Source organism: Urocitellus parryii, chromosome 7, assembly GCF_045843805.1.
Source record: "Urocitellus parryii isolate mUroPar1 chromosome 7, mUroPar1.hap1, whole genome shotgun sequence".
NCBI classification, from domain to species: Eukaryota; Metazoa; Chordata; class Mammalia; order Rodentia; family Sciuridae; genus Urocitellus; species Urocitellus parryii.
The window spans coordinates 73,447,270-73,459,907 of NC_135537.1; the positions used below are offsets into that span (position 1 = coordinate 73,447,270).

The 12,638-nt window shown below is 34.1% G+C and overlaps 1 protein-coding gene across 2 annotated transcripts in view; it reads right to left on the minus strand.

Annotated features, from left to right (window-relative positions):
* The window catches only part of Tgs1 (trimethylguanosine synthase 1), a 42,273-nt gene that overhangs the window by 9,581 nt on the left and 20,054 nt on the right, over positions 1-12,638 (minus strand). Inside the window, exons 9-12 of one of the 2 annotated variants that reach the window (XM_026394421.2) lie at positions 11,566-11,721; positions 9,356-9,499; positions 5,451-5,667; positions 4,746-4,824 (exon numbers count right to left, since the gene is read on the minus strand). In XM_026394421.2, the coding sequence (XP_026250206.2) occupies positions 4,746-4,824; positions 5,451-5,667; positions 9,356-9,499; positions 11,566-11,721 (596 nt within the window). Of the gene's footprint in view, positions 1-4,745; positions 4,825-5,450; positions 5,668-9,075; positions 9,122-9,355; positions 9,500-11,565; positions 11,722-12,638 lie in introns of those variants that run through there. The other variant, XM_077800569.1, reaches the window with a different exon arrangement.

A 12,638-nucleotide genomic window follows, 5' to 3' on the forward strand; every position in this document is an offset into this window, starting at 1 on the left:
TCATGGCATTTCCCTTTGTTATAAATTTTTAATTCTCTGTTGTCTTTCTCACCTTTAAGAAGGAATGGACCAGAGATGATTCTGCAGAAATTCTTTTATAATTCCCCTTGCTTCTCTTGTCACCTCAAATTCTAATGACTGTCCCAATCTCTTGGTGAGCTACTCTTGTGACAAGAGATGAACCTGTTTCTTTTTAGCAATGAATACTGTGTCCGTGGGAGACAGCAAGGTATTAAGGTACTGACTATGCCATTATGTGGCAGGATAGCTAGGCAAATCACTAAATTTTCCTAGTTTATTCACCAATAAAATCAGGTTGATAAATTGGGCATTATGTAAAATTGTGGATGTGTAACCGACATGATTCTGCAATCTGCATTTGGGGTAAAATTGGGAGTTCATAACCCACTTCAATCTAATGTATGAAATATGATATGTCAAGAGCTTTGTAATGTTGTGAACAACCAATAAAAAAAAATAGAAAAAAAAATCAGGTTGATAACTTGCTATAAATACTCCAAAGTGTTATAATAAGTCAATGACATGTTCAGGAGAACTCTAATGATCTTAAGTATCCACTCACCCAAGAAGCATTCATTAAACTTCTATGCCGTAAATGTATCATGGTTCAAATATGAGGAGTTCCTGCAAAGCTTCTGTATTAATACAGGAACATTCAGAGGCCACACTATGAAACTGGAGAGCTGTAACCTAACCAGTCCATCCTAGTCTGAATGGACTGAGTGGTAACTGTAAGCAGGTGGGGGCATGGCTGGAGGAGGTGCACTGGGGGAGTGCTCTGAAATGGTTCAGAGTCCTTGTTCCTTCTCTCATCTCTCTGCTTTCTGGCTGCCATGAACGGAGCAGCTACTCTATGCCATGAGGTTCTGCCTTACCTTGAGCCCAGAGCAACTGACTATAGCGGGGCTGGCCATGGACTGATTCTCTGCATCCATGAGCAAAGTAACTTTCCCCTCCTCTAAGTTGTTATCATCAGGTATTTTGGTCACAGCAACACAAAGCTGACTAACACAATATGTATACAATGCAGTGTATTGTTAGTTTAGTAGCATGAACACATCTCTGTGTGCTCTTGAGTTGTAAAAGCAAGCTATTTTGAGGTTCACCTGTTTTAGAGACTACAATTCCTATAAGTACAAACTCAATCCAGTCTTTAGTCCTCTTCCTATTTTGTCATGCTTCTGGTTCCTAAACCTGGACTAAGGGTCCTTCATCTGTTGGAATGACTTTATAGTACTTACCTTATGGATACAGCTTTAGCTACACGAGAATGTTACCATTAGATCAGATTTCCACAGTATTAATTTCATTCAGAACATTTTGATATTAATTTTTTATTAATTCTACCTCTAAATAAAATACCATTAAGGCCTTAATTTTCCATTTATGAAATAAGCGGATATTATAGTAACTTAAAACTAAAATAATATTTGTAAATAAACCAGTGGTAAATATTTATCATATTTAGTCAAAACTATTAAAAATGCTAATGAGCTAAATTTAGTTATATTTAAAATATTTTCCAAATAACAATGTTATCTAATAAATTCTCTTATTTATAAATAGTTTGTTATTCAAATGCATACAACTCTATTCTTCCATATTTTAGATATGTTACCCATAAATGAGTACCTCATTCCTATCTATCTACCTACCTATCTATCTACAAATCAGCCAACCAATGATTGAAAATAAACGAATAGAGGCTAGAGTTTTAGCTCAGTAGTAGAATGTCCCTGGGTCTATGTACCAACTCAAAACAAACAAACTAGAAGTGTGATCAACGCTACAATTAAGAATTTTTCCCTCTTGCAGACATTATGAAATAAAATTTATGTTGGCAACTGAACCCAGGGCCTTGTACATGCTAAGCATGTGATCTACCAGTCAGCCCTCTCTGGAATAAAATCTAAAAAAGTCTAGTGAATTTTGCCAACTAGAAAGATGAGATAGATATCCTGACTAAATCTAACATCAATTTCTACACTTAAAGCTACAACTCAGACAACTGTATAATGTTCTACCTAAACATGTTAATTTGCAATTGTTTCCCCACTTTATGAGTAAATGAAATAAATGGGGTCTTGGCTCAAGTGTTAATAGAATGAATGTTTAAAGAAGCCAAGAAAGGGGGCTAGAGTTGTGGCTCAGAGGTAGAGCGCTCGCCTAGCATGCGTGAAGCACTGGGTTCGATCCTTAGCACCACAAAAAAATAAAATATTGTGTCTACCTATAACTAGAAAAAAATATATATATAAATAAAAAGAAGCCAAGGAAGGTGGGGTGTGTTAGATAAGGACCAAGAATCATTTGATGGAGGGGCTTCAGTTATTTTTTAACACACTGGATGCTGCTCAATGTTACCTTGTTCTCTGTATTGGTATGAACGGAAAAATCCAAGTGATTTAATTTCTACTGAAAAGTACAGATGACATCACTTTTATAAACTTAGGTATTTTTGTTATAAAATCAAAAAAGGATAAGAAGCTACCACATCCAATGGACCAGGGGCCCTCCTCTAATTACCCCAATGCCTAGCTAAAAGACAAGACCATAATTTATGTTAGAGATTCCACCCACAGGGATGTCACAGGAAGGTGGTGTTTGCTTCCACTGAAGCATAACCAATCTAGTCTGCCCTCAAAGGTCTTTCTCTGAATAGATTTACTATTTAAAACAGAATCTTTACATATTTGCAAAGCATAGTAGATCCAAAATTGGAAAATGGCTGGAATTCTACAGCTGTCAAAGGAATGAAATAAAAGAAAACAAAACAAGATACAAACATAGGTTCCTTGAATGCAATCTAAGATGAGCTTCTAGGTTTTAACAGCAATTGCAGAGAGTGAGATATACCTTATATCCAAAGTGCCTTTCACAAAAATATTATCTAAATTATCCAGTCTTAGGTTTAGTAGTGTGAGTTTGGCTAACAAGGGCTGTGTGACCTGTAATAGGGGACCTAGAAAAATATTTCACTGGATTCAGAGAAAAATCACCATCATCTACATGGAAAGGTTTCAAGACAAGTTGTATTATATTCAGTTCAGTTCGTATCCAGTTTAGGATAATATAATGATATGTAAAGTATAATCTCCCAATTGTTCTTTATAGACATTTCTATGGGAAAAATGCTGCAGATTCATAAACTTTGGGAACACAGTTCATTTGTAAATTCACGTTGTTTTGACGTTTTAAATGTCCCTCTAACAAAAAACGTTAACTTCTTTGTAACTCTTGATTTCCTTCAATCTTGTAGTGCTCTCTCTCTCACTTAAAGTGTCTCACTTTTTGGTGATTTTTCTGTTTTAAGAAAAAGTTCATTTCCTACTGTAATTTGATCTAAATTCAATACCAAACAAAATAGTGTACTCATAATCAGTTTCTTTTATTATTTTCTGGTGTCATTACTCCCTCTAGAGGTAGAAAGCATGAATGTGCCACAAACCCTAATTCTGGCAGGTTTTCCAAGAAAGCCAAAAACAGAATTTAAAGAAAAAAGTTAACTTTATCTTTGTGGAAATGTTCATTCAACTAGAAAAAAATTTAATCACTGAGACTTTTGTGCTAAACAGTAAGTTTACTAGTATTTATTCACATACTCAAATAAGCCTATTTTTATGTAATATAAAAATCATAGTAAAGCCCATCAAAGACCATATGGTCTTTTATGAGACAGTTATTAAACATGATGCTTACATGTGAGAAAAATAAATTGGAATCAGTAAGCTTAGCCTTATCTGGAAGTCTAGGAAGCAGCTGAGCCTTCTGAGTGGCAGATAACAGATGTAATATCAAGTGATACTAAAAAAACTCATGATCCCAAGGGATGTGCGGTCTTTTTCTTATCATTGGTCTAACATACTATTTTGGAAGGCTTAATGTTTAGGCAAAATGTATCATAAATAAATGACAGCAAGATCAAATTTCGCATCCTTCTAACTCAGAGCAAGAGCTCAGACTGTTAATTTCATTTTTTTCTTCTTTTAACCCAGAGAATCTAAACTGTTGATTGCATTATAATCACTTGGTGTGTGTGTATGTGGGGGGGCTTTAAAAGATTTATACTTAGTCTTCATCCTAGAAAATAAATAAAAAAGAACTTTTCCCAGTGGATCAGAGTATCATTGGCTTTGAAGAGCTACTTAGCTGAAACTATAAAACTCTAAGACATGACACTGAAAGCATAGATAACACATACATATAAAATAAACAGGACATATAACAAAATGCCAGAAAAATATATATAAAGAAGAAAAATGGATGGCCCAGAAAAAGGAAAAAGTGGTGGAAACACTATTGAAGAAATAATGGAAAGTTTTTCCTGACCAAATTAAAGCTTTTGTCTATCTATAACTTTGGTTATGTTATTATTTGTAGAAATATTTAAAACCTGTATTTTCAAGGCAGGTTTCAGTAAAGGTAGACCTTGGCTAGTTTAGCTGAGCAGCATATGAAACTCAAAGACATTCCACCTTTCTTTCAACACAGCTTTATGAAAAGATTGGTGTGCTTTATTTGTGTTTGACATCAGAAGTCAGGGAGATGAAGATCAAATGGACATAGACTCAACGGTTATACACTTCCATTTGTTACTTAAAGTCAGCAAGCAAAGAATTTCTCATAAATGGGTTCTCTGATAAGGAAACATTCTACATCTTTTTCTGCCCTTCTTTGTAAAAATTCAGCCAGAGGCTCAAAGAAATTCTTTAGTAATGGCTTACCTGGTCAATGTCAGCATTTCTTGGAAGAAAATAAACAATATTATTAGTGATCTTCTGGGAAAGTCTGAAAATTTCAAAGGTGGAAATCAGTTAAGGAAAAAAAGTAAAATTAACTTTTGGTCAGAAATAGATTGTCTTTACTTATAAACCAAATGTATTTTGGCATGTGACAAAATGGCACAAGTTTAAATTTCCTCTAATGGAATCTAAAAGAACACAAGATCTTATAGTTCAGCAGTATACTGTTCCTGATAAGAGAGATTACAAGTAAAACTTATAAGAAAAAAGAATACTAAATAGAAAAACACAATACCACCTCTCACCAGTAAACAAAAAGGTCAAGATACATAGCAAATTAGCTCAACTCAGGGAGTTGAAGAAAAGTTATTGGATAGTCACCCATGGACTCAAGCAATACGTTTTGAGGAAATTCTGACTTTCTAGATGATAATCTCAAAAAATTAGAATATTCTAGTTCTTATTGAAAATTGATAAAATTGGATAGTTACCAAGAGAAAAGGTATTTGCTATTACATTTAGAGTCCAACAAACATACATAATTTATATATATATTTTTGTGTCAAACTGGAATCTACTAAATGCTATTAGGTAATATCTTTCTTTACCAGTTTCCCTCTCCCTTATCTACCCCCTCATCTGCTCCAAGTACTGTCTGAATAAGCTCTCAGAACTTCCAAAGGATATCCATCGGGAGACATCATTGTCCTAATGTCAAAGGTCTCTGCAGTGGCATAGTCTGGGCCTCCCCAAGGTGGGCTAAGGAATACAACATCAGCCTTTAAACAAGGAGCCAGTAGCATGAAATCTCCACAGATGAACTCTATCTTATCTGCTATTCCATAAACTTCTGCATTATTACGAGCCAGATCAATCTTAACTGGGTCAATATCAATGGCAATCACTAAAAATGAGAAAAGAAAAGAATGAGTCAGTTGATACTGTTTATTATATGGGAGAGTTCATTTTTCTAATAGTTTGCTTCGTATAAGAACCATTCTTAAAGACTAATAGACAAGAGGCTATATAGAGATAGAGATTTTTCCAGAGATACAGATTTCAATTAAATTTTCTAATTCAAATTAGAAAGATTCAATTGCAGTTATACCAAAAAAATGTGACCAGGTTTCAAAACTACCTCACTCAGCCAGCTTCACTTAAACCAAGAGGCAATAACTATCTCAAAGTATCTACTGAATGCCAAATATGTGGCTAGTCTTTGCTGTGCTACTAGCAAAATCCTACAAAGCTCACTGCCTGCAAGTAAAGTCTTAAGTTACATTTCAGAAAAGACAAATTTCTTCAAAATGAAGCAATGCCCAAATAAAGACAAATTTTATCACTTCTCAGAAAAGTAAAAGATCTATTTTTACAAACTATACAGCCAAGTTATGAATAAGAAATAAAAAACACCTGTTGATGATGTTTTCACCAACACATTTTAGGTAGAGGGAACAAACAATATTATGTTTTCACCAATGGGCTTTCATTTAATTTATATGCAATTTCATAATCAGCAATGCAAACATAAGTTAATTTTAGCCCACTCATGTCTTCCAGTGAATTATTCCAGTGTACCTGTAAGCGTACCACTGTGTTCTACACATGAAAGGGCTAAGTGGAACCCTGGTATCTAAAGCAAGGTTATCAAGGAAATGTAGATGTTTTCCAGAAAATTTGTTACCACTTTTGAGAAATAATTAAATTATTTGAACAATGAATACAAGCACCAATTCTAATACACGTTGCAAAACTTGGCATATACAATGCTGTTTTACTATTCTAAATAAACTAATAGTCACATTTATGAGAAAAGCTTTTCAGTTATTCAATCTGCTACTTTTATAGTGGAGAGACAGATGGAAAAACATGCTGACAATACTAAAAATTCAAAAAAAAAAAAAAAAAGATGACTTTCAGTGTCAGATTTATTCAGCATACTATTTTCATCTATATTTATTTGAGGCAACCTTTGTTTTTAAGCCTAACAGAATGGAAGCACCCTTATAACATAAATGAAGTGCTGACAAATATTTGCTGATACAATATAGAATTGAACTGTCCAATAATGTCACACATTTTAAAAACTGATGAAAATAAAATGATATTAAGAATTTAGATCCTTATCACATTTCAACGGTTCAATCATCACATGTGGCTAGTGGCTGCCATATTGGATGATGTCAATATAAAAAGTTCTACTGGGTAGCACTAATGCCAAACTATTGCAATATAAAGGAAGAAGAAACATACCTTTAATAACAGAAAAATGCAAAGCTTTGTGTATTCTCAAATCATTTTTTTGGGTATATGTATAACCAACAATTATCTGAGTAGAAATATATCTGGTACAAAGTGATAATGTCATTTGTATACAAAAAGTCATATGTGTGTATACACAAACACACATACATATATTATGGTAGAGAAATCAAAACAAGTGTAATTGATTATTGCATGTTCATATGTACGTAAACACACCATCAACTACACTGTAACTGTTCTGAATTCCCTGCCATAATTTAGTGAGTTCATTTAGCCTAGGGGGAATATCTATAAGTAGCACTCACAGAGCATCTGTGAGCAATTGCTTTTGGTTTGGGGAACAGGTCATCAGATACCACCATACAGGACATGCTGGAGGGTTCCTGAATTTTGAGTTCCACATGCTGCCATAGCAAAGGTCAGGTTGTGACAGCACTGGGAAGGACCAGTGTTTGTCTCCTTTTGTTCTCAGAGACTGGCAATCTTTAAGGTAAACAATTAAATGACACCAAGGGGCTGTGAAAAGAGCTGGCCTGTGAGAACATGGAAGAAGTAGTCTCCCATTAGCTTGGGACCCACATTAGATATCTTCTTTTATCAAATGTGTCCTAAGCTACAAAAAGTCTTGTCAAGAGATCTCTGCTTGCTGAAGCACAAATCTACTATATGCAGTGTATTCATAAATTTTAAGAAAATCTCAAATCTGTTTGCTGCTTTATTGGGGAAAGACAACATAATTATTATGTTGTGATATAATGCTAAAAATTTTACAGTTTTTGACTATTTATTGATTTGAGCTCACAAGAAGGACTTATTTGGCAAAGTTTGAGAAAAATTCAGTAAAAACAAGAAAAATAATCACTATTCTGGTAAATATGAAAACAATTTTTGTTTAGGCAGTTAGACCATTTAAAATAACCAATGTTTTGCCTGAAGCATAGGAGTAACTGAATAGAGGACAGTTTGTTAGCTCTGTTCTTTTTTTTAAATATTTGTTTTTTTTAGTTGTAGTTGGACACAATACCTTTATTCCATTCATTTATTTTTATGTGGTGCTAAGGATCGAACCCAGGGCCCCACGCGTGCTAGGCGAGCACTCTATTGCAGAGCCACAATCCCAGCCCCTAGCACCGTTCTTAAACCTTATGGCAAGGTTAACCTCATCATTTTCTAACTTTCATATACATTTCCAGAATCATATTATAATGAAAACTGTCAATGACATATGTAATATGAAGATACTGAAAAATAAATATGCATCTTTAGAGCATGACCAGACAATGAATGTCTTTAAAATATGACATTATATAACATTTAAAAAAGAATTCAGAAAAAAAGGGACATCAGAGTCAAAAAATCCCCAAAACAAATAAAAACCTTTGTTTCCCCACTTAACTATGTAAGTTTGGGCAGAACATTCCATTTCTTTTCTTATACTGAGGATTGAATCTGGGGCCTCATGTATACTAGGTGAGCACTCTGTCACTTAACTACATTCCCAGCCCTTTTCATTTTATTTTGAGATAGGGTCTTACTAAGTTGCCCTGGCTGGCCTGAAACTTGCAAACCTCCTGCCTCAGCCCCTCGAGTAGCTGGGATTATAAACCTGTGCTACCAAGCTCAACTATAGATTATTAGCCACAACAGGAATTGAACCCATGACATTGGTGTTATGAGCATCATACCCTAACAAACTGAGCTAATCAGCCATTTGTACCATTTCTTAAAAGTCTTTTCTCTACTTGCCATAGTTACTGGCAGATATATAGTAAAGGAGATTTTCCTTTTGATTCCAAAGTCAAGCAACTGTGACAATGACATAATATTTAAAGGATTTTTAGTCTTAGGATGTAAAAGCTGAAAGGTCATCCCAATTCAACATCTCTTTTAATTTAAGGTGAGATAATGCCCATTATAGTTATGAAGATATTGAGTGGCAAAGTTGGGATTACCTGTCTACTGTTCTTTTCTTCTAAAGGACCATTTTGTATTTTTTTGGTTTTATAGAATGTTATGATCTTGGCTCCAACAATTAGTAGTTGTGTCTGTATAATCTTATACAATGTACTTCATCTCTGTATGTCTCAGTTTATCTACAAAATGCAAATAATGAAAGACATACTCCACAAGATTATTGACTAAATAAATTAATACATATTAAGTACCTATACCAATGTGATACAACATGAATATTTAATACATGCTAATTACTTAAAATATATGGTATTAAATTATCAATTATATATTAAATCTCAAAGATAGGTTGAAGCAAAATTGAACATTTTCTGAATGAACTGAAAATAAAGTAGTTAATTTTAGCTAATTACCTCTTTTTCCTGTTAAGGCAAACTGAATGGTATTTCCTCCAACTCCACAGAATGCATCTACTATAATGTCACTTGTGAAGGATTGACTGACGCGGCCAGCAATATGTTCAGCAATCTTCTCAGGTGTAACTGAAAACCAGCCTTCTGCAAAGGAAGAGTATTTTTATTAAGATGTCGAATTTTTAAGTAACCAAGCCAAGCATAAACACAGCAAATATTGCATACTTTTTTTTGCGTGCTAGGTATTGAACTCAGGGGCATTTGACCACAGAGCCACATCCCCAGTCCTATTTTGTATTTTATTTAGAGACAGGGTCTCACTGAGTTGCTTAGTGCCTTGCTTTTGCTGAGGCTGGCTTTAAACTCGAGATCCTCCTGCCTCAGCCTCCCAAGCTGCTGGGATTATAGGCGTGCGCCACTGCACCCAGAAACACAAATTATGTACTTTAAAAAAGCTTAGTTTCTTTTTTCAAAAAATTATAAATTATCTACTTTTAATGAAAAGTTCTATAGCTTGTAAAAAAGAAGCAATACCATTTCCAGTCCTAATTTCTACACATGCAAACACCCCAATTTTAACCCGATTCTTCAGTAATATACCCCCATCTCTCCCAAAACTGTATAAACTTCAATTTTATGTTTGAGGCATTAATTACTACTTATCAACTATGGGAAATGCAAAGTCAGGTGTTCTAATTGTCTAGCTCCCTACATTCAACTGTAATTTCCAATTATTTTATTCCTAATGAAGAAGCAGTGACCCAGATTTGTACTGGACACTTTGGAAAATTTGCATGTTTATAAGGATTAGAAAAAGCAAGGAGCTGACCAGAAGTACAGAGGAATAACAGAACCTTCATCAATTTCAGAAATTAGGTCCTGTGCCCACACTGAAATAAAGATAACATTGTTCTCTTTGCCCAGCAGAAAAAAATTGCATTTATCAGAAACATATTTATCTGAACAAAATGATCTGTCAACTTCTTGTTCCCTTTCCTTACCAAAATCTTAAGTAGATCCTCATCACTGGAAGAATAAGAATAATCCTTCTATAGAATTTCAAGATTTTTCCCAGTCTTAATTCTCCTAACAAACTCTTATATACTTTTCTCAATACACAATATTTTGTGATTTTTAGAAGTTCACAGAACCCCTGAAATTCCACCATACATCAAGAACCCCCGAGTTAATAAAGACCAATATGGGGGCTGGGGTTGTGGCTCAGGGGTACAGTGCTTGCCTAGCACCATATTAAAAAAAATAAAGACATTGTGTCCATCTACAACTAAAAATATTTAAAAAAAATAATAAAGACCAATATGTAGGAAACCCCAATATGAAACCCATCAGTTTGCCAAATCTAAGTAAATGTTAAAGATTAGAATGGAAAGCTCAAGAAGTTTTTGGTATTAATTAATTAAATCACAACTTTCTGCATTAATTATTTCATCAGATGTTCTTTTATTTTGGGGGGAAGGGGTTTAACTGGGGATTGAACCTAGGGTGCTTTACCACTGAGCTATATCACCACTCTTTTTTATTTTTAAGTTTGAGAGGATCTAAGTTGCTGAAACTGATCTTAAACTTGTTCTGCCTCAGTTTACCAAACTTCTGGGATTAAAGGAATGTACCAGTGCATTGGCTTTCATCAAATGTTCTTTGAATAAACTATCAGTTACTTTTGCCACATATCCTAAGAAAGTTACAAATACAAAATAAACCTGAATTAGAAGTGTCTCTGTGTGTATCCTCAAATTGAGGGACATTTTATAAAACAACTGGCCACCAACCCCTTTGAAAAATGTCAAAGTTGGCCAAAGTGGAGGTTAGTGTAGAGAACTTGCCTAATATTTGCAAGGCCCTGGGTTAGATCCCCAGCACTGGCGGGGAGGGGAAAAAAAAGCAATTATTCTAGAAGAAGAAAAAATTCCATAAAAATGCATAGGATGATTAATGAAATGAGGCTAAAGACTATAAAAATTTTTTAATACTGGTATTCTTAGGAAAAACAAGTTCAAAGTAAAGGGTAGTGGGGCTTGATGTGTACAACTGAATATAAAAAAGACATACAAAGAGAAAAATGTTTAATAAATGTTGAAAATAGATGATTGGGCAAAATTCTGACATGAAAATTCTGTTTATTCTTGAAACTTTTTTTGTAAATTTGAAGTGGTTTCTAAATAAAGTAAAAAAATGTATATATACTTTACCTCTGTCCAACTTAATCCCATCATCAAAACGGGAGAATAGCCTGTATCTCTGGGCCCAGTATTTTGCCAGCTTAGGAACAGCAGCTATTTCAGGAGGTAGACCATTTACCTTCCTATTCTTGTTTTTACTCTTCTTCTTCTTCTTTTTAATTTCAGCTAAAATAAAATATAAAAAATAGAGCTGCTCACTATGCACATAGAAAACTACAGGGCAACTTATCTAGAAGGGTAACCTATGAAATAATCACAATTTTTGACCACTGTCACATCATACCACAAGTGGAAAATTCCATGTCTGTCCCCATGTGACCAGTTTCAGTCAAAACTCAGTCACACTAAAAATAATAATAATAATAATTACCTTCAGGTTATGTATACAAGATGTATATGAAACAAATTCATATGGGAATTTTTGTTAGGACTTGAGTCCTATCCACCAAGATATCATTATACATATATAAATATTCTCAAATATGAAACTTGAAATACTTTTGGCTTCAAGCATTTCAGATTAGGGATACTCAATCTGTATACAAAAGCACTTTTATAAGTATAAAAGTTATTACTTCTGTTAGCCACAGTACTGCTTCAGTTGGTGAATTATAGAAATGCAAACATTTCTCTTTACTTCTTTAAAATGAGATCTTACAAAGGCTGAATAAGCTCTAGCTTTGGTCCTATCAATCTTAGAAGACATAAGACATCTGATAAATTGAAACATGAGTCACTAGTTCTATTATATAGAAAAGGATCTCATGCATTTACAGACTAATGAGAGCCTTTTCTCATACAAATGATTACTAGTTTAATTATTTGGTTTCAGTCCTGAGCAGACTAGAAGCAGAAATTCTGCAAAGTAGAAAGAAGAGAGTGCTGTCATAGTTAAGTGTAAGAACAAGAGATTATAGCTGGTGAAGAGTAAAACTAGTACATCTGAATGGCCCTCAAAGACGGGACTGTGTCTTAATGATCACTAGATCACTGAAAACAGCAAAAAGGGTCAGTAGCAAAGCATGATGCAATCTTCAACAGAAGGTGTAAGGACAATTTGGGATGGAATAATTCTTTGTTAT